Source organism: Cebidichthys violaceus, unplaced genomic scaffold, assembly GCF_023349555.1.
Source record: "Cebidichthys violaceus isolate CVI_PGR_0920_01 unplaced genomic scaffold, fCebVio1.0.p SCAF_1, whole genome shotgun sequence".
NCBI classification, from domain to species: domain Eukaryota; kingdom Metazoa; phylum Chordata; class Actinopteri; order Perciformes; family Stichaeidae; genus Cebidichthys; species Cebidichthys violaceus.
In genome coordinates, this window is record NW_027176262.1 from 9182913 (window position 1) to 9202230 (window position 19318).

The 19318-nt window shown below is 42.2% G+C and overlaps 1 protein-coding gene across 1 annotated transcript in view; it reads left to right on the top strand.

Moving 5' to 3' along the window:
• dync2h1 (dynein cytoplasmic 2 heavy chain 1) overlaps positions 1-19318 on the top strand; it is a 107008-nt gene that overhangs the window by 28050 nt on the left and 59640 nt on the right. The window contains 26 exon segments of the mRNA XM_068709569.1: positions 192-323; positions 553-685; positions 1016-1223; positions 1324-1453; positions 1524-1679; positions 1950-2209; positions 3365-3611; positions 3733-3884; positions 4076-4220; positions 4598-4700; positions 6631-6795; positions 8200-8324; positions 8546-8794; positions 8992-9100; positions 9246-9359; positions 9552-9694; positions 10103-10184; positions 10636-10796; positions 11331-11468; positions 12822-12935; positions 13096-13256; positions 15119-15242; positions 15399-15520; positions 16199-16285; positions 17800-17926; positions 18894-19035. Coding sequence (XP_068565670.1) covers positions 192-323; positions 553-685; positions 1016-1223; positions 1324-1453; positions 1524-1679; positions 1950-2209; positions 3365-3611; positions 3733-3884; positions 4076-4220; positions 4598-4700; positions 6631-6795; positions 8200-8324; positions 8546-8794; positions 8992-9100; positions 9246-9359; positions 9552-9694; positions 10103-10184; positions 10636-10796; positions 11331-11468; positions 12822-12935; positions 13096-13256; positions 15119-15242; positions 15399-15520; positions 16199-16285; positions 17800-17926; positions 18894-19035 — 3829 coding nt within the window.

Genomic DNA, 19318 nt, shown 5'->3' on the forward strand with positions numbered 1-19318 from the left:
ATATTACATGATGTTAGCATGATGATAACATGATGTGACCTGGTCCTCGTTCAGTGTTTGGGATCACTCTATATAGCAATAAGGCTTTAACATTAACACTGAGACACAGCAGTTTGATAGTTTGTTAAGAAGACAGTAGAACAAATCTCATATCAATTGCAGATTTTGTATTCCTTCTCTTTTTTTTGCAGCTGAAGAAAGCATTGGAGCTGAATGAACAGCTGAGACAACGCATGGGGGTAGTCATCGTAGGGCCAAGTGGAGCAGGAAAGTCTACACTCTGGAGGATGCTTAGGGCTGCACTCAGCAAGACAGGCAAAGTGGTGAGTAAGAGACAAACTACCTACCTGGATTTTCATACAGCAAGTCATACTGTACACTTACAACAGCTAATTTAAAATGAAACTTAGAAATCATTTGAATTGCTGTACATTTACATATTATTGAGCATTTAGAAGAGTATGAAAAGAAATTATTCCAGAGTTTATGGGTCAGTTAAAAAATCTTCCCCAATCTTGTGTGCCATCTTCAACTAATGCTGTATGTTTGTAGGTGAAGCAGTACACAATGAATCCGAAAGCCATGCCCAGACAACAGTTGCTGGGACATATAGACATGGACACCAGAGAATGGGCTGATGGCGTCCTCACACATAGTGCCAGGAGTGTGGTCAGAGAACCACACGGTAAGAAAGAGACACCAATCAATGGTGCATATTCTGTAGCTCACTGGTGGTCTTTGACAACTGGAATACAGTCTACATTAACTGGAAAAGTTCAAATTGACCAGTAAACTTTACTGGGAATGGATACAGTTAGCCTGAAGTGGTCTACATTTGTTATACTGCACTGTATGTATGTGTATATATATATATATATATATATATATATATATATATATATCTATATATATGTATATATATATATATATGTATATGTATATATATATATATATATATATATATATATATATATATATATATACATATATGTAAATGTGTTTTTGTATTTTCTAGGGGTGAGCTCGTGGATTGTGTGCGACGGTGACATCGACCCAGAGTGGATTGAGAGTTTGAACTCTGTGCTTGATGATAACCGGCTGTTAACCATGCCGAGTGGAGAACGCATCCAGTTCGGACCCCATGTTAACTTCCTGTTTGAGACTCATGACCTCAGCTGTGCCTCACCAGCCACCATATCCCGCATGGGAATGATCTTTCTCAGGTCAGTCAGCCTATGCAGACAGGGTTTCAAGTGCACCAAATTCCATCTTTTTCATCTGGCTTGTCTCACTGTTTTTACCTTTTTTGACTTCTAATTTTAGCGATGAGGACATTGATGTGGGTGCCTTGCTTAAGTCGTGGTTGAGGGGTCAGCCAGAGGAGTGTTGCACTAACCTAGAAAACTGGCTGGGAGACTACTTCCAACGAGCCCTGGACTGGGTCCTCAAACAGGTAAACTTTGCCCGATTTGTCATTTAATTTTTAATTGAAACTTGTAAATACCCTTCTCTTCTTCCATCAGAATGACTTTGTGGTGGAGACTAGTCTGGTGGGTACAGTCTTCAATGGTCTGTCACACCTAAGTGCTGTTGCAGAGAGAGGTCAGTTCATCGTTGGTCTTCTTAGAGGTTTGGGAGGAAACCTCAACCTCAAAACAAGACAGGAGTTTGCCAAAGAGGTGAGGACCCCTGGGTTTTTTGTATGGACAGATGGTGACTGTAAGAACAGCTTAGTTTTAATATTGAAATTTAATTTATTCATGGCTCAAACTTAAAGACTTGTTTCTTACAGTGTTCTCAGCTGTTACTGATAAAAAAACGAGGGATGAGTCATCATTCAAGTGCACACAGGATATGCACCTAGTGTGGAACGTCTGCAATGCCACTACTCAGAAAGATCAGTTCTGGTCTGAATGTTTTTCCCCTTGTTTTTTTTTGTACTTCTATAGTTGCTGAGCTGGGCCAGGGAAAGCCCACCAGACACCAAAAAACCACTAGATACCTACTATGACTCTGACAGCGGCAATCTAGCAGCCTATACATTCCATCGTCCCGAGGGTCTCTCACTGGAACAGCTCTCTCATCCACACACGCTACCTGTTATTGAGACTCCAGACATGCAAAGAGGTCTGCACTGCTTCTCCCCATGGCTCACTGCTCCGCACAGGCAGCCCTTCATGGTGGTGGGGCCAGAGGGCTGCGGAAAGGGGTAATTACAAACAAATGCAGAGATGCATGCGCGCACAGAGCACAAACATTTGCATACAGGAATCGTACACACACACTTGCAATATTGTGTATATGTAGACACAATGTACGGTGTGTGTGTGTATATATATATATATATATATATATATATATATATATATACATATACATGTATGTATGCATGCATTATCACAAAAATGAACACAAATCCAAAATCTGCATCAAAACACAATAATACAGATTTTTTTTAACCACCTATTCAAATGTACTGAACTCACCAACTATTACATTATCTCACATTCACTCCTTTAACAGCATCGCCATGATTGTTTAATATTATAAAGTGGCGGTCTCTGTAAATAGTTTAAACAGACACTGTTCTAGGCAAAGCTCCTGTTGGTCTGCTTGTAGAAGAAGGGTAAGTGAGGTCACAGTGGAAGGATTACGGCTTGTGAGGCAGAGGCTTTCAATTATGTGGACAATTAAAATGATACAAGCACACAATCAACACTGATATGAAAGCTTCTTTAATTCAAGACTTGACCTTTCGTGTAAAGGCACCGACAAGTCAGAATAAGACTCAGATCTGCGCAGGGCATGTGTGTGTCTGGTGTATCTGGACACATAGAGTCGTTGCCTCAAAAGTAACTGCTTCCCTCCGCAGGGCTTTGAGGAACAAGGCTTACTAAGTTTGCCTTTTACATTCCAGTTTAGTCTCACTCAATGTGACCTTTTGTCGTCCTCTTGTCTTGCCTCACTCTCGTCTGAAAGGTCACTGTGGCACTGAGTTTGTCAGCTTACTCTTCTGATAAAAGAACATCTAATTAATTTACATACACTGGACAGAGCAAGCATTCACTTTCCAATTATTTTCTCTTTCTGTATGCACCCTCAAAAATGTCTCTCTTTGCCTTTGGGTCTGTTCTGACAAACATTGTTGTCCAGATCCCAAGTGACCCTCTTGTTAAATACAGCACTAACACTCATTTCTCCCTCTGATCATTTCCTGCGGTCCTGGCACCATCCTAAACATATATGACATGTATAAGAGTCACGGCCTTTATCAATTTGGCTGACTTTGTTAGGCCCTGTCTGGCCACATTTTCAGTGCCTGTTTGTTTCTTGACCTTTCTGCTATTTATTATTTTCTGTCAAGGATGCTCCTGCGCTACGCCTTCTCCCGGCTGCGGTCCACCCAAGTCGCCGTGGTTCACTGCAGTGCCCAGACCTCATCTCGCCATGTGCTCCAGAAGCTTGGTCAGACCTGCCTGTTGCTCAGCTCAAACACCGGTCGAGTCTTTAGACCCAAAGACTGTGAGAACCTGGTGCTCTACCTAAAAGACATCAACCTACCCAAACCTGACAAATGGGGGACCAGCAACCTCACTGCCTTCCTGCAACAGGTAGAGGACACATGAACAAAATTACATACAAAGAAGTGAACAAAGTAGTGAATGAAGGATGGGTGATTCTCTTTCTCTCTCTCTCTCTCTCCCTCTCCCTCCCTCCCTCCCTCATCTCAAGGTTTTGACATATAAGGGATTCTATGATGAAAATCTGGAGTGGGTGAGTCTAGAGAACATCCAGGTGGTGGCCTCCATGTCAACAGGGGGTGCTGTAGGGAGCCATTCACTCACCTCTCGCTTCTCATCTATAGTACGTGTCTGCACTATAGAGTAAGTATGGTGCAAATGTACTTTACACATTGCCAAACAGCCTGCAATTACATGTATTTGCGTGCATCTAAGTTCATGATGTTCCCATCATGTCTCTGTTTCACTGTTGGTCTCCCTCTAACCCTGACCCTCTCTCTTTTTTATTTTCCATCATCCATCTGTTTCTCTGCCTCTTTGCCTTTTGTATTTAGCTATCCAGACAAGGAGCAGCTGCAGACTATCTACTCAGCATACCTGCAGCCAGTTCTCCAGCATAGCCTGGGCAGCCAGGCGTCCTGGGCCAGCACAGGGAAAACACACCAGCTGTCTGGGTCTCTTGTGCAGCTCTATGAACAGGTATTGACTTGGGCAGGATGTCCGTTCATGTTCACATTTTATTTGTAGCAACATAGTCTTGCCTGAGATATCAAAAATATAAATATGAGCATATCTAACTTCATAATACAATTACTGTGTGTCACTGTGTATATGTGTGTGTATACATATTCGTTTATATATATATATATATATATATATATATATATATATATATATATATATATATATATATATATATATGATAAATAAATTAACCTCTAACAGACATCCATAGTTGCAACTTTGAACTAGCCATATGGGGCTTCATTCACTATCAGCATATCGTCAATTCCCAATGAATTGTGTCCTTCAGATATGTATGTATCATCTATCTCCTTATTTATTTCTACTTTCAGGTGAAAGCCAAGTTTACAGTGGATGACCACAGCCACTACCTGTTTACCCCCTGTATCCTCACAGAATGGGTCCTCAGCCTGCTGCGGTATGACCTCACTGCAGGTAAATAAACACACATGCAAGAATACGCACATATTAATAGGTGTGTGCCTGAACACCTCTTGACAGGAATAATATTGATGTTATAACCAGGCACACTCAAACCTTTTCTAAGCTAGGGAACAAATATGAACCTCGACTGGGACCAATACTCATAAAGATATCACTTTGTCCATGTGGGAACCTTTAGGAATCAGACCCATGGCCAGTAAGGGGCTTTCACTCACATTTTCAGAGCCACTAATGTTTGCAAACAGCACCACATGGATTTGTTTCTTGTCAATATTCTTTTTAGCTCAGAGCTACTGTCTCCAAATTTCACCTTTTTCTTCATCAGATATCTCCTCTCTTTCCTCCATTCCTCTCTGTCACTCGTCTCTCTCACCCTCTTTTATCATCCTCTCCCTTTGCTGTTTTTTCATCTCTCCCTCTGTCACTCTTTCTCTCCTTCTGTAATATGTCGCTGCTGTGATAGTGAGTCCAATCATTTATTTTAATTAAACATGTCAGAGGAGAAATTTCTGTTTTCCAATGCTCATCATTTTTTAACTTACTACTTCTTCTTCCTCCCTCTTTTCCTGCTTACCTTCTTTCTGGTATGTGAAAAACACTCTGTTCATCTTTATTCTGTGACTGTGCTGTTGTATGTGGTGTGAGTGCATGTGATCACAATATACTGTATATTAACGGCACATAACCACTCTCATAGCGCCGTTTCTGGCTGCAGGCAGCGGTTTTCAGCAAAAACCCCCCAAAAACCCACTGTGCACTACCTGCTCAGCACCAAACTGACACAGTTATCGACAAGCTAAAGAGTCAGATAATTCTCTCAGAAGTTGGTAGAGACCAAAAACAGAGCTAAAAGATAGTGTACATTGGATTTACATTTGCCATATGACCACAATGTGTGATATGTATCCAGGCGCATGTAGAAACAGTTGTTTGCGGCACTATAACAGCAGTTTGCGGCTTGCGTCTCCCTCTCTCGTTGACTGTCCCTTCACTTCCCTGTTGTTTTCCTTCTGTCTGTGGATTGCCACAATGGAGGAAAATTGAATGAGAGCAAAAAGTTATCTTTACAACCACAAAAAGCAAGCAGGCTGAAACTGTGTCTCTCTGTCTATTGATCTCAGACTATTTAGCGCTATTGATTACTCTGAACATCGTCGATCCCCAAGATCATCACCTATCGGCACAACCCTTGTGTTATATTAAAAAACAATTTTTTTAACTCTCAAATATCAATATCAGTTCCTGCCTCGAAAAAACAGAATTAGCCAGGCTTTATTGGCTCCGGTGGGAGAATCACCACTGAGGTGTGGCATTGAAATAATTTGAAAGCCATAGAAAATGTTTAGCATGACCATTTGGCACTTTGAGTCATTTACTTTTCCTTTGTGGTCTTTAAAATGAAATATGCCAGGAAAACCCAGGTATGTCAACTGTGTCTGTGCTTGACTCTCGTCTTCAGCTCCTTCAGTATAATGTGACAGACACTGTTGAAGCCAGTGGCCTACGAGACCTCAATTGTGGCCTGTCCCTGTTGCACTCTTTTTTTAGCTAGCAGCACTCTGCTTGTTCCTGGGGGATTTTGGTAAATTTAGTTTCCCCCCTGGAAGTGCTTTTGTCATGCCTGATCTCACCAAAAATAGCCCTTTGACTCACGTTGAGGCCTGAGTCACAGTGTAAATACCGTGCTTGTGTCTGCGTCTGTCCTTTTTGAAACTTAAACTACAACGACAGATATGGACATACTTCAAAAATACTCCTTGTATTATGATGTAAGTGACAAACAGAACAAATATATTTCCCTGATTAATCGCTATAATTTCAAACATAGGATATCAAGCTTGAATATCCTGTTGGATATTAATTCAAGTGTGTGTGTGTGTGTGTGTGTGTGTGTGTGTGTGTGTCATGTATTCCCTTTTAGCTCAATCTAATGTGACAGACAGCGTGTTGGAGGTGGTAGCATATGAGGCCAGGAGGCTGTTCAGAGACCGGCTAGTTTCCTCCAAAGACCTTCACACCTTTGATAACATCCTGTCCTCCATCATACGGGGAGACTGGGGCTCTGACGCTCTAGACAACATGACTGGTATGAGATAGCTCTACTCTGGCTGATGTACACCTTCGTTCGGATCACACATACAAAACAACTGTTTGCAGGCTCCAATGGATTCAACAGCCCAACATCAAGGCAAAGCAGGAAAACATCCATTACAGATTGAGTTCTTGATGCAATTCATGCCAACAGTTTCAGACTGCCACTCATGTCTGGATGAAAGCTTTGATAGGCTCTGTTCTTTGACAGCTCTGCATTTAGGGCAGTTTCTCAGATAATGGTCTATTTGCTTATTTTAAACCAGCATTATATGAATAAAATGTTTCCTTTTTTCATTTGGTTTGACTGACACCACTTAAAAGTGTGAACAAAACAAAATAGTAAACAAAAATGTTTCTTATTCACTGATCAAAAATATAGTGTCACCAGATGTAATACTATTTGAATTCCTTGGTTGTAGCAGGGGTGAGACTTTAGCAACTGCTTTTAAATCCTGGTTGGAGCTGGCAAGACTCCAATGCTACACTTGCCTGCCAAATCCTAGTGGGAGATCATTAAGAACAAAGTCAAACCAGAATGATGCCTCGTATTGTCCACACTGTACAGGAGGTTCCCTCAGGACCCTAAGAGGAATGAGAGTAGAAGATAAATGCAGGTCCCACCCTCATTGCATACAAATGTATGTCGTAATAGTAATATATACTGTGCTCAGTAATAATCTGCAAAGCAGTATTAGAAATAGTGACAAATGCTGGCCAGAGCAAGCCATGGCCAGTTTTCTTCATGCAAAGGATACATAGTTTTTTATCACATCAACACATCTAAAGCATGCATCCAGCTACAGTGTCATACCAGGAACCAATTCAACACAAGTTCAAACTCAACATTAATGGAGGAGCTTAAAACACCAGTGCTCAGTTACATAGAGACACAAAACTGCAATATCCCAGAATGTGGCACCTGGCAATGATTACAAGTGCGCTAGCTTATTTCTTGATCATCCCTGTCATCTGCTCGCCCTTCTAGGCATTGCCTAGACTGCTGGATTTAAACGCGAGCCATCTGCATTTATATCTAACCCGTGAGTTAAATGCTGGTACTTTGTAAAATGAGTAAGAAATGCCTCTTCCAGATTTTGGCCAAAAGTGCAGTCCGCCCTCAAAACAAACATCTGCCTGCTTCTCTAAAACATCTGGTATGTAATCTGTGGATCTGAAAACAAATCAAAACTCCTATTGCACAGGTTGAACATTCAGACACACATTTTATCTTCATTTTCACACGTAGCTGACCGGAATTCATGTCTACGACAGTACTTTCCTCTACAGTGCTCATTTTGTGTGTTTTGTCTCACTTCTGAAGACGGGCTTTATGCTATTTGATGTACACATATGCGGGTGTGTTATTAACAGTCTGTAGTATTTCCCTTTTGCGCAGATGGCTTTTATGTGACGTGGGGATCCTCTGAAGGGGCTGTAATGGCTCCAGGCCAGTCTCTACCTCCACATGGTAAACAACTGGGACGTCTGGATTCTGCTGACCTAAAACAAGTTATACAAAAGGTACACAGTGAGAAACTGTTGTGTGGTGTGGTGTATGTGGTTAGTCCTGTTGGATTAGGTATGTGTTTCCTGCTTTTATCTTTGTGCCTCAGTCATGTGGTTGTGTTTCTTTGTATTTGTTGGGATGTCTGTTGTGCAGCTTCTCACCTGTGTGTGTGTGTGTGTGTGTGTGTGTGTGTGTGTGTGTGTGTGTGTGTGTTCCCCCCCTTTCCTTCCTCTAGGGAGTAGTGCTGTTCAGCCGTGATAACAGAGAGCTGGATCTTCTCCTGTTCTGGGAAGTATGTGACTTTGTGTCCAGGGTGGATCGGGTCCTGAGCCGACCCGGTGGTTCTCTGCTTCTGGCAGGCCGGAGTGGAGTGGGTCGGCACACAGCCACATGCCTGGTGTCACACATGCATGGATACACATTGTTCACGCCGAAAATCTCCCGTGGTTACAGTCTTAAGCATTTCAGCAATGACCTCAAGACGGTAAGAGTGGATTATCATTTTTTTTTTACATTTAAATTGCCAAATTTATTGTTAAATGCCACCTTAAAGTAGCAACTAAAACATTAATGCACAGATAGCTTGCAAAAGGAACTTTGGTGTCAGTATACCTGTGGTGTGTCGTGTTTATATGTATATTAAACATATATTGTATGTATATGCATACTGTATACGTGTAGGTGATGCAGCTGGCAGGTCTGGAGGGCCAACAGGTGGTTCTGCTTTTGGAAGACTATCAGTTTGTTCACCCAGCTTTCTTAGAGATGATCAACAGTCTGCTCTCATCAGGTGCGAATTGTGGTTGTTTGTTGTTTGTAATTTTAGCAAAACAATGCTGCACCACTCAGAAGTTGCAGTTTTAATGTGCCCTGGCGTCCCAACTATCTTGAATTTAGTTTCTTCATCATTTCTTTGTGTGTATGTTATGTTTCAGGTGAAGTTCCAGGTCTGTATACTCCAGAGGAACTGGAGCCTCTCCTCTCCTCCCTCAAAGATGCTGCTTCGCAGGATGGGTTTACCGGACCACTCTACAACTACTTTTCTCATCGTTAGTACTGTATATTTTCAAAAGCTCAGTCCCTCTGTCTGTATTTTATACATTATTTTCCTTCACATTGGCCCTTATGGTCTCTGTTTCTCTGCTCTTTTGCTTTGTCTCAAACAACATTTTTTGATGGACTCCTCCACTGTTTTTGTACTCCAACTGCTGTGTAACTCTGTGTGTATCACACCCCCTTAGGAATTCAGCAGAACCTCCACATTGTTCTGCTCATGGACTGCTCCAACTCTAACTTCACCATCAACTGTGAGAGCAACCCAGCTTTTTATCGCAAGTGTTCTGTCCAGTGGATGGAAGGATGGTCTGAAAGCAGCATGAAGAAGGTCAGTGATAGAGGATGATGAACAAGTACAGTGACAAGATCAAAAACATATATTACCGTGCATCAGATAAAGTTCACGCCAGTATTTAAGATCCATAAATCTTGCAAGAAGTGTTGAGTATGGAGATTTACTTATGCCTGGAAACTTTGAAATAAACAGACTTGTTCTGCCCAGACTTTGATAATATCTAATAACATAGTGGCTTCATATTCAAATATTGACCCTGTCACCTTAGGGCTTAAAAAGTGAATTAGTAAATAAATTAATAAGTAATTAACTGTGGCACCTGGAATTTAAAATTGTAAACTTGAAATAAAAATAAAATGCAGTTGCGATAAGAACGTTTTTAATGCATGCATCAATGCTTTCCATCTTTCACATCTCGTGTGTGAACTTTTCCCTCGTCAGATTCCTGAGCTGCTGCTGGCAAAGACTGAAGGAGGAAGGGAGGAGAATGAAAGGGAAAAGGATACAAAGGGGAAAAGCTCAGGTGGGAGCTCAATAGCCTTTTTAGTTTGTATGGCTGTGTTATTTGTAATTATGATGATGATGATAATATCTTGTGGTTCATCTCTGTCATGTACCTAAGTGTAATTGTACTTCTCTTCTGTGGAGGATTTTTTTGACTTAATTTAATTTTACAGTCATCCGGTTATCATAATTACAATCTTAGTACTGTAACTTCAATAAGATGAAAATGGCTTTTATTGAAAATGAATCAGTGTTTACATATATAAAAGTAAGCGCTTCACCGCTGGCAGAAAAGCATGTTGACCATACTTTTGCTCCTTCAAAATACAACTTCTTTTTACTTTTTCATTTTCTAATGGGGAAGCAACTAGAAGCCTATTAACATAGTTTCTAGCTGTGTTTGTTTGTGTTTTATCTTAAATTCAAACCAATTCATGGTCACAAGCTTCTTCATCCTCTTCTCCCAGCAGGTTCTGCACAGGGAGACCTGTGCCGTTTGTTCCTGATGGTCCATGAATCATGCAGAGAACATGGCGCAACACCCAGCCAGTACATGGCCTTTTTGCACGTTTACACTGCATTATTTAGCCGGAAGCAGAGCCAGCTCACAACGAGACAACAGCATCTGCAGGTACAATATCAGCTAAAGTACAGAGTCCATATGCACAAAGAACTGAGATGCATATTAAAGTACTCACACCAAGTATTTCTTTTCCACAACTGTATTTACTCTTCAGCGAAAGACATACCAATTGTTTTTGATTACCTCAAAGTATTTTGTCTATTAGCCCATTGAAGAATAACTTATGGTGTGAAGCATAGATGTATCAGGTAAGTAGAACTAAATAAAAACAGTCATAAGTAGTATACATGTGGAAAACAATAGCACGAGAATATGTATTTCAAACAGATTCTACCAACTGATACCTAATTTCTATGTACAGCAGTTTGTTTGATCTATTAATTACCATATGTTTCTAATAAAGGATAAAGGATCATCTTATCTTATATTAATCAGAAAGGCAGTGACTGTAAGTGGGCACTTGCCATTATAATTAAGAGCCCTGTGGGTATTACATTATCTAGGTTGTGTTTTTAACTCATACATATATTGCACATAGATATTTCATGTCTCTCTTGTTCTGTGTTTGACTCTTGTCTGCAGGCAGGTGTGTCTAAGCTGAATGAAGCTAAAGCATTGGTGGATGAGTTGAAGAGGCGGGCTGCAAAGCAGAGTACGCTGCTGAAGACTAAACAACAGGAGGCAGATTCTGCCCTCCAAGAAATTACCACTTCCATGCAGGTGTGTGTGCTTGTGTGTGTATATGTATGTTTGTTACTGTGTGTATGTCAGTTTGTGTAACGTTGAGGTCCTGCAAGGTTTCATGTCTTCTCCAAGTGATATTTATCCTCCCCTGAACTCTCACTGCAGCCCTCTCCTCTCCTCTCCTCTCCTCTCCTCTCCTCTCCTCTCTTCTCTTCTCTTCTCCTCTCCTCTCTTTTCTTCTCCTATCCTCTCCTCTCCTCTCCTCTCCTCTCCTCTCCTCTCCTCTCCTTTCCTGCCATGTCCTCTCCTCTTTTTTTATCTTCCAGTTTCTTCTCTTCTCTCATCTTGCCTCTCTCCCCTTTACTCTTACTCTCCTCATCTGCATTGTATTATACGAGCAACTTTTTCTGGATTTCCCATGACTGTGTCTCTACTGCTGTGAAGTCTTTTTATTTAGTTTGTGTGCATTTGTTTGTTCTGTGACTTCTCATCTAGTGTTTCTTTTTTCCATTTCCTCCTGCTGGCTCTGTCTGGAGGATGGATGTGTGGATAGATGTATAGGCGGGGGGGGGGGGGGGTTCATTAGTTATGATATCCTATCTTTCTCTCTGTGGGGAATTGGCTTTTTTAGTGAGATGGAGTGAAGGAGGGAGAGAGAAGGAACAAGAAACAAGGGAAGGAAAAACTGTCAGCAGAGTGATAATTAACGACTAGACTCGTCCCTTTGGGCTGTAGCAGCTATGTCTCCTGTAGAGATGGAGACAGCAGGGAGGGAAAAGGGAGGAAGACTGGGACAAAGAGATGAAGACGGGAAACAAACTAGATGGAAAACAGGCTTGGGGAAGGTGGAGACATTCAGATTATGAAGCAATGAAGGAGGAAGGAACATTTGGAGAGGGAATAGGGAAAATATGTGGTATAAATGAAGGGGTCAAGACTTGACAGGGGGAGTTGGAGGGATGGGAAGACAATCAATGAAGAGATTATCTTGGGATGAGGGTGAGATGTGATAAAATGGACAGATTATATGGATGTAGAGGTGAGAGAGACTAAAAGTATTCTGCCAAACATTCATCCACACTTGCTTTTCACCCTCAATAATGTGTCTTACTCCAAATGTTCCTAAACCAAATCTTTCATCTTTACTCAGAGGACTGGCGCTGTATGGCTGATGCATCTCAGAATTGATGTACTGACAAATATATGTATTTACATTTTAATAGGTTGTTTAGATAGGTGTAAATTGTAAAATCTGTCAATCATGGGTCACGCATTCTTGGTGAGTATCAAGTTGAAGAAAGTATACTGTATATAATATCTGTTTTAGAATTTGAAACACAAACGTCAATACAACACACTAACAATCAGATGACCTTTTTGGTTATCCAGAATGCCAGCGACCAGAAGACAGAAATGGAAAAGATAAAAGGGAAGATGGCTCAGGAAGTATCCAAGATTGAAGAGAGAAAGGCCAAAATAGATCATGAGCTGAAGGAAGTGCAGGTAAGTTTCACTTGTGCTGTCAGTATGACATTATGTGTCAGTTACTAGAAATACACATACACACATACAGCTGCCACCATCTCCATACTTGTCTTTCGAGCTGTACTTACCTTTATTTACCTCTGTGTCCCTCCCTCTTCTTACCATTGCTGGCCTCTAGCCTTTGGTAGATGAAGCAAAGCAGGCAGTTGGAAACATAAAGCCTGAAGCTCTGTCTGAGATCCGCTCCCTCCGCATGCCCCCTGATGTCATCAGAGACATCCTGGAGGGGGTACTGAGACTGATGGGCACCTTCGACACCTCCTGGGTCAGCATGAAGAGGTGAGCGGGTGAAGATATGGCAAGAATATTTAAAAGAATAGACAAAAGAAGGATGGATACAGTAGATAGAAGAAGAGAAAGTTAAGTCTTTGGTTAAACTGACGAGATATATAACACCTTTTACAAAAAAGTGTGAGGAGGTGATGGGGTGTTTAAAGATGGATGGGGACTGAGGAAGAAGAGGATGAAAGGTTTTGCACAGTTTTGAAAGGACGGAGAACGTGTCAGTATAATTTTTTTGTGTATCAATCTGGGGCTGGGTCGCAGGGGTAGCAGGCTTAGGAGGGTGTTCCAGACGTCCCTCTCCCAAGCAACGCTTTCAAGATATGTAATCCCTCCAGCGTGTTCTCGGTCTACCCCGGGGCCCCTTACCAGTTGGACGTGCCCCCCCCCCCCAGCTTTTGAAAAGCCTTGAAATCCTGTCCATGAAAATCACATACAGGATCGGTGACAAGGGAAAACCCTGGCGGAGGCCAACACGCACTGGAAACCTGCTTGATTTTGTGCTAAGTATCCGGTCACAGCTCTCACGTTGATCATACAAGGACTGTATGGCTCGTAGAAACAACCAAGGTACCCCATATTCCAGCAGTACCCCCCACAGGACTTCCCGAGGGACACGGCCATAGGCCTTCTTCAAGTCCACAAAACAATTGTAGACTGGACAGGGAAACTCAAATGACCTCTCCAACTGAATCTGAGGTTCGACAATCAGTCAGAGCTTCCTTTCCAGCACCCTGGAATAAACTTTACCGGGGAGGCTGAGCAGTGTGATAATTGGAGCACACTCTCCGGTCCAGTGACATGTCAGCCAAGACACCCCAACAATGTTGTGTGTGATGGTGAGCCCAACTATATCTAGTTCGTACCGCTTCCACCTTCCGCACCAACTCCGGTTCCTTCCCAGCCAGAGTGGTAACATTCCATGTCCCTAGAGCTGTACTGCGATGGTCCCTTCCCTTGCCTGATGCCCGGCTCACATTGCTCCTGACCCCGATGCCTATCCCTGTGAGTGGTGGGCCCAAAGGGTGGCGACTCCATGATGTTTTGTCAGGCTGTGCCCGGCTGAGCCCCATGTGCCAAGGCCCTGCCACCAGACTCTCGCTGGCGAGCTCCCCTCCCAAGTCTGGCTCCAGAAGGCTTTGTTTCCAGCCTATTCATCAAGGGTCAGTGAATCGGTCTTAGTCTGGCCCCTCCCCTTAGACCACATTGCCGTGGGAGACCCTACCAGGAGCTATTGCCTCCAACAACACAGCTCTCAGGTTAACTGGGGTACACAAACCCCTCCGCCACGTTATGGTGGTGATTCATTGTAGATTTGATTTGTGTATTAATGCTGATTTAAATTTAGCTTTTGGTACTAGTCACTCATATGACCATGGGCACCTTTAGAGGGGATCAGACGGACAAAAATCATTCTGCCCTGCTAATGACTCGTGTTAATTGGGTGAGCAGACTCAACTCTGAGCACTGCAAGTGTGTGTGTGTGTGTGTGTGTGTGTGTGTGTGTGTGTGTGTGTGTGTGTGTGTGTGTGTGTGTGTGAGGGAGAGTGTGTGTGTGGGGGGGTGACGACTCTTCATTAGTAACAAAGAGAATAAATTGCAACTGTTTTTGGTAAATTAGAGATGAAAGAACTTTAAGGTTCATAATTCATAAATAATTCATAAACTCCTTCATTTTCTGGATAAAAAGTCACTTTATTCTCTCTTCCTCTTGAATTATCTGTCTCTATCACTTGTACACTTGGACATGCAACATCAGACTCTCAAACACAACATTTATTTGCATTATTTCTCACCTGCTCACGTTCAATCCTCCCTCTCTTTCCTTTCCTTGTCTTCTTTTCCCCTTTTTTCTGTAGCTTTCTGGCAAAGCGCGGTGTGAGGGAGGACATAGCTACATTTGAGGCGAGGAACATCACCCCTGATATTCGACAGAGTGTTGAAGAGCTGCTCAACAGGAACAAGGCCTCCTTCGATCCCAAGGTCAGCTAGCCACAATGGCATAAAAATAATTAGATGAATTGGTGGATGTTATATACCCCTTGTTGATTTTTTGTTGGCTGAAGATGGTATTGTGGCTGTTGTTATAACTGAGTTGTTTCTGAGTTGTAATGCTGTTGTTGTTGTTGTTATGGTCAGAGTGCAAAGCGTGCAAGTGCAGCAGCTGCTCCCCTGGCTGCCTGGGTCAAAGCCAATGTCCAGTACTCCCACGTCCTAGAGAGGATAGGACCACTGGAGAAAGAGCAGTCTGGACTACTGGAGTAGGAACACACACACACACACACACACACACACACACACACACACACACACACACACACACACACACACACACACAAATACCACTCCAGAATAGAGCTGGAACGATTAGTTGACTAATATATTGGACAATCGACAGATTGTCCAATATCAACTGTTTTGATTTTCCATTAATTGTTAAGGAGAAAATTAATGTCGACGTCTGATCGGTGTTGATGATAAATGTAGTCCACTAAAGAAATAAATTCCCCCGAGCGTGCTATATTGACCAAGAAAGCTGATCTCTCCTGCAGCGTAGCCGTGCCAGCTGTGCCTACATGTACCAGGATGCATGCTGAAAAATAAACAAAATAAGCTCACAAAACATCAAAAAGTACAACTGCATACCTTCTGAACTCAAGTTTCTCTGTTACACTGAACTAATAGCCTTGTCATCAACACACTTCATTCAATCTGGACAGAAACAAAATAAAACTCACCAAACATATCTTGGTTAGTCTTTCCACTGGTCCAACAATCAGCAACTGTTGTTTGGTCAAAGAAAATTCTTAATTCACAGTAAGATGAGAAAATATACTCATGCTCTCTTATGAACAAAAAGTATATATACATTTAACGATTCACATAGACACTCTTGACACTGTGTTTGTGTGTGTCTGTGTGTGTGTCTGTGTGTCCAGAAACCTAAGAAAAACAGAGAGTAGGAAGAATAAGCTGGAGGACCAGCTCAACTCTGTTGGAGCCAAAGTCAACGAGTTGAAAGAGAAGTATGCCTCCTTCCAACTTTCCATTTATTCTTCCAGCCTTTGATCTCTCCATTTCCACTGTATTTCACCTGTGACAAAAGCTTATGGTTGTTACCTTGTCATAAATGTGTCCAGTAATGTTTTTGTAATAAACCATACTTTTATTTCTTCCATCATTCCTTTATGACTTGCCCTGATGCCAAGTTGACTAAAATAGAAACACACAAACAAACATGGATGCGTTTCAGGGAGAAGACAAGAACTTGCTCATTTGGGTTTTATGCTGTGGCCAGTCTAGAACTGGCAAAGCAAAATTTACTTCCAAGCTATGGTGAAAAGCAGATGTCACATCATAACTTGATGCAGCTTTCAATGAGATTCTGGAGCTATCAGAACTAGCAGGTAGCCAGGTACTAACAATAGCATTCAACAAGAAAAGAAATGATGCACTTTTTTGTAGTTGCCCTATCTTTCTTACTGCCATGCAGCATCCCTATTTCTATGCTGCCTGTTTTCTTCCACCATGTAGTTATGTAAATATGGACACAAACAATCAATGAAAGCTGCAAGCAGCGATGAAGAGCCCCCGCCACTATCCCCTTCATGCTTGTTGGGGGTATTGGCGGGACGCAACTTGATGCAATGAAACAGCAACTTTGCTGAGTGCAACGATGCCTCTCACAAGTGTTTATGACAACAAACGGTTGATGGGTGATGAAATGTGCGGGGCTAAAGTTTAGGAGCGGGGCTGTGAGTCTAAATTGGCATGTAAATGTCCTCGGGCCTGGACGCTTGTCATTGCTGAGAAATTTGGAGCAGATTCAACAATGTACACTGAAGTTACAGCAACTTCCTATTTTGTTGCTTTATGGCTTAAGGAGCTTTTGTGCCACCACGACAAAAAATGTTGCATGGAAATGCAAAAATGTGCAATCAATCTGAGTAAATCTGAAGGATCAGTTTGTTAAAGTACAGAGCCTGTAAAAGGCAAAAAAATGGGCTCAGTTCCCTAATAATGGCTGAATGGCTTTTCCATTTTCTTTTGGCTGGACATTGGCCAGTCACACCACTTGTCAGGTCATAGTTTAACAAAGGTGAACCTCACACTGCAGGTGTGGCCGAGCCCTTATGCTCTCTCTCTGTTGCTCTTTCCTCCAACATCTTCAACTTTTGCTGTCTCCAACCGTCTGTCCTGCCATCTATCTTCTTATCCTTCCCTGTTCGTACAATAATTTCTTAAATGTGCGAGTTAAACTGAAAGATTTCTTACCATTGCTCTTCTCTATTGTATCTTGGCACCTCCCCTCACCTCTTACTGTGTTGTCCGTGAGATTTCATGGCATGTGTACAGATTTCTATTCTATCTTCAACGGCATTGAAGGAGCTACAAATGATTTATACATCAGTGAAATTATTATATGTATTCAATCTATCTTTGGTAGATTAAATAAATTAGAAATCTCCAATGATCCCACATTAAGCACATTTACCTACTTACTGATCTGTTTTCCTCCTCCTCCTCACTCTTTCCTCAGGTTTCAGTCTCATACTACAGAGGCGGCTAAGTTGGAGGCTGAGGTGACAAAAGCTCAGGACACGATCACCGCTGCCCAGCAGCTCATTTCACAACTGGACGGAGAACACACGCGGTGGAACGCACAGGTAGTTTGATGTATGAGTTGGTTGATGTGTGCATTGTTGTGGGAGGTTAAAGACATTTACTAAGAATGGGGCTCATTTAACATGTAAGAGCAACAGGAGGCGTGTGTGTGTGTGTGTGTGTGTGTGTGTGTGTGTGTGTGTGTGTGTGTGTGTGTGTGTGTGACAGGGGATGTATCCTGCTGTCTTGAGTCCCTTCTGGCTGTTTTTACTCCTCTCTGCAGCATCTGTCTGCACCTTAATTAAAACACTCAATCTCTTCCTGACACACACACCCTCACACTCACTGCCTCCCTCAAGGCCCGCACCAAAGAGCCAGTTTACTCTCTTCTCACGTATTTCCATATACTCACACAAACACACTTCATCCGTAATGCTTTTGCACACTGTGCAGTTGCTGGGGTTCGCTATATGCGAATGCCTCTAAGATGTGTAAGTGTTTCAAGGGAAGGGAGAACCACATGGAGAGAGGGGTACACAGCTGCAAAGTGGTGCAGAAATAGATGCATGTTTTGAGTGGAATGTGGCAGGAAGGTTGACCGTATTAATACAGTAGACCTGCAGAAAAACCTGCAGCCACAGATATGCAGGCATTAAGTAGCTTGTCAATTAACCCTGGTGCATAGTTCACCAAACATGTGCATTTATGACGCCATGCCATTAGTCTCAAAGGAATCCTGATCAGCAGAAGTTACAGCAGTAATTTCACATTAGCATGAAATGTACAAGTGTGTGACTGTGTTCCTGTATTTGTAGGTGACTTTTTTTTCTTGTGTTCTTGTCAGAATCAGTGTAGAGATTTATGGATGATTTAGGGTGTGGAGTTGGATTTACAGTTCATCACTTTGGAGGAGGGAATAAGGAGTAATTTCTTACCATTACTCTTTCTGATTCCTCCCAATCCTTGCAGTTTTTTTCTTTTCATACTATTTTCACTCTAATTACCTGCCTGTCTCTCTTTTTTTATCAGATGTCTGAGATAAAGAGCGAGTTGGATACGCTCCCTATGAGGGCAATGCTTGCTGCAGCCTTCATCACCTATCTGTCTGCAGCTCCTGAGGACCGTAGAAGACACTGTCAAGAGACATGGATGGCTCAAACTGGACTACAGAGTAAATACACTAGAACTAATACTAGAGGCTCAACCTTTGCCAACTCCTGTGCTAAACAGCCTACACAAACAGACTGCTACCCACACACATGGCACAATGCACTGTGTTGATACATATGGTATATATATATATATACAACACTTCTCGGACTACTGAGTGTGAGTGCTGATAACTCATTCTTATAGTGGAGAGTGTTACACTTGCTTGATCACCCTTTAACAAGTAACCACTACAAGTCTAGTATCTACACCAAATGAACTACCTAACCTTGCAATCATGTTGA